This window comes from Punica granatum, chromosome 3 (assembly GCF_007655135.1).
Source record: "Punica granatum isolate Tunisia-2019 chromosome 3, ASM765513v2, whole genome shotgun sequence".
NCBI classification, from domain to species: Eukaryota; Viridiplantae; Streptophyta; class Magnoliopsida; order Myrtales; family Lythraceae; genus Punica; species Punica granatum.
In genome coordinates, this window is record NC_045129.1 from 15,931,871 (window position 1) to 15,934,836 (window position 2,966).

The following is a 2,966-nucleotide window of genomic DNA, read 5'->3' on the forward strand; positions in this document are numbered from 1 at the left end:
TTAGCGGATAAATTGATCATCACCAACTACTTCTTGTAGGTATTCGTATCTCGTTCTCTGGTGTCGTTTTTCGTCCAAATAATCTAGGATTCTAGTTCAAGGCAACATCTAGGATGGTTACTCAAAAATCGAATCCGCAGGACAATAAGGAACTTGATTTTGAACCTAATGAATTAAGATACAGGTCAGTTCGGAGCAACACGAATTACACGGTTGAACTGATTAATTTTTGCGTTAGTTGCAAAAGTTGAACATTTTATTTTCCTCCAATTTGATAGGGACACAAACTATTAATTAATCCAAAGGAGCATAAACAAATCACTTAATCAATTGTAAATCTGATCCTTGGAGATACGATCAACAATAAGTAAACAACATTCGATCGTTAAATCCCACTCATTCATGTTTTTAGAGAGAGAGAGAGAGAGAGAGAGAGAGAGAGAGTTTAATTGATGGAAGAAAAGCAAACTCCGAGGCTGAAGGAATCCCTGAAATGGCTGGCCGATTTGTCAGAGGGAGCCAACAAGACGGCGGAGTTCGACTTCCTCAATCTGCAGGGACTCCGAATCGTCCGGGCCCGGGAGGGTTATCTCCTCTGCAACTTCGTCCTGCCCTCTCGATTATCAGTTTGTTAATCCTACCTCTCGAATTAATCTCTGCAGTTAATTAATTAGTCATTTATGCTGATTAATACCAAACAACTTCTTAAGGTGTCCGTGTCGTGACTGTCGTCCTCTATGTGTTGGGAGCAGGATGGAGATGGGAATTGGGAGGCCGGAGCTATGGCGACATTGATCGATGATGTGGGATCGGTGGTAGTGGTCACGGCGACGGGTACGGTGAAGGCCACCCTTGACTTGAGCATATCCTACATCTCCCCGGCTAAGGTTCAGGTTAGTGATCAGGCCCTCGACACTCGTCCGTCCGTCCCCGAATTATCCGCTATTTATTATGGCTAGACCTTTGTCTTTTGGGGAATTCTAATTTGGTCCTTGAATTTTAAAGTATGATGCCAATTTACCCACCGAAATGAAACCATTCCCTTGTGGATGGTCATAATGCCCCCTCAAACAGTCAACAACTGAATCACTTTGGCATCGTAGTCTGATGGCATCAATTTTTATCGGGTTGAACTAACGGATGCAATTAAAGATGGTCAATCAAATTCTCCTTTGGTACTTTCATCAATTTTGGCCCTTGGCTTTAGAGATAGACATCGGAAGTATCCTTTTGAAATGAAGAGAGATGAGTGTGAAAATAGTCTTCCATATTTGCGAATTTTGCTTTTCTTTTTTTTCCCCCCTTCACATTCATTTTTTGGTCTTTTATTGGTCCTCCACGTTAGTTATTATTCGGGAATTAGTACTTCTCTTCAAAAATAACCCACATATCTTCATTAATTTTTCATAAACACCCCACCCTTTCTCTCTTGTCTACATCTATCCTTGTCACCTATGCCGATTAGGGGGTCAGGTGGAACCTCTAGCAATCGCTGGGTCGGGGCAGCCAACCTATGACCTTTCCAAATCAGGCATATCAGCCCAAGAAAAATCCTAAAACCAACGACATGAGTTGAGGATGCAAACCCTGTTGTCCACGATTGATTACCTAGTAAAATTTCAAAGATTGGGGCAAGTAGATAAGATGTGCGTATTTTTTGTGAGATATACACGAGGTAGTGCGATACTTATTTGTCTAGGGGATCTTCCTCTATTTCCCTCCTCAAATTTGTTCAAAGGAATACTATACATGATGCTTGGCAGGAGGAGATTGAGATAGAGGCAAAAGTGGTAGGACCAAAGGGGAAGCTCGCATTAGTAGTGGTGGAGGTTAAGAGAAAAGCTGATGCCAAATTGATTGCCATCGCCCAGCAATGGATGGCCTCTATCGGTTTGACTACTTCTCAACTCAGTAAGCTTTGATTTAAATAGAACAATGCACAGATGCAACCCTCTCTATTGTCTAGGAACAACCGAACGAGATGGTAAAGAAACACCGGAGGTACAGAAATTATCATTTTTATTTCCTGTTTAATGTGGAACTGAAAGTTAATAATTTGTTCTAGACAATTTTCATTTTTGATATTCTGCTCCGAAATCCAGAACAACGTAAGCCATGCATCCACTGATGCGTGCTTGGAAAAAAAAATTAAAAGTGAAGCTATTAATCAAAGACTTTGCTATAAAATTATAGCATTGACGAAACTGAACAACCTCTATGTAATAGATACATCTATAATTGAATGTAGTGATAATTAATTACTGATAATTTAGGCTGGCCAAAAATACATAGGAGCTCCATAGCTCAGTGAAAATATGACAATAAATCGTTTAAGTTTTTTTTTTTTTTTAAATCTCTCTCTTATACTCAAAAGCCTTCAAAATCTAAGATCTTTTCACGGGCGCATTCGGCTCTGGCCGGCTCATATGATGGCACTTCTCCCCCTCTCGTCCTGTCCTTCTTTCTGTCTCTTCTTGTGCAATTGAGTACTTCCCTAAGGGAGGAATTTCGACGACTTGATCTCAATAGATCTGTGCTCAAAGTCTAAATATCCAGGCGGAAAGTAGAACAGTGAAGGTGAGAGGTTGGTTTTCAGATCTATCTCTTCACATACCAACTTGGTGTTTATAAAGTAGTCAATAACAGATTTTGGGCTTTCTTTCCTGGAGGTTGAGTATCGTAACCCTCCCAGCGTACTAGACTTAGGGTGGGGACGTTTTTGGTCGCAACCCATTCCAGAATATTGCTTGATGTCCTTAGTGCCAACAAAAAAGGAATTCAAGGGTAATGCACATTGGTGGCATCTGTGATAAGCAGCTGGATTCATCTTTTGGCAAACTAAGTGAATTTTACAGTGGTCTGTGGAGTGACCCCAAAGAAAATCCTTGCTGTCTCTCAATTTCATTACAAATGCTTTTGGAGAGCCTCATGATATGCATGGTATAAGATGGGACAACCAGGAGGAC

The 2,966-nt window shown here is 40.8% G+C and overlaps 1 protein-coding gene across 1 annotated transcript; it reads left to right on the top strand.

The window, feature by feature from the left end:
• Positions 1-389: 389 nt before the first annotated feature.
• Positions 390-2,097, top strand: LOC116201207 (acyl-coenzyme A thioesterase 13). The gene is made up of 3 exons (XM_031532349.1): positions 390-626; positions 753-893; positions 1,764-2,097. Exons 1-3 carry the CDS (start codon positions 453-455, stop codon positions 1,920-1,922), a joined length of 474 nt encoding a protein of 157 aa, XP_031388209.1. The 5' UTR covers positions 390-452; the 3' UTR covers positions 1,923-2,097.
• The last annotated feature ends 869 nt before the right edge of the window (positions 2,098-2,966 follow it).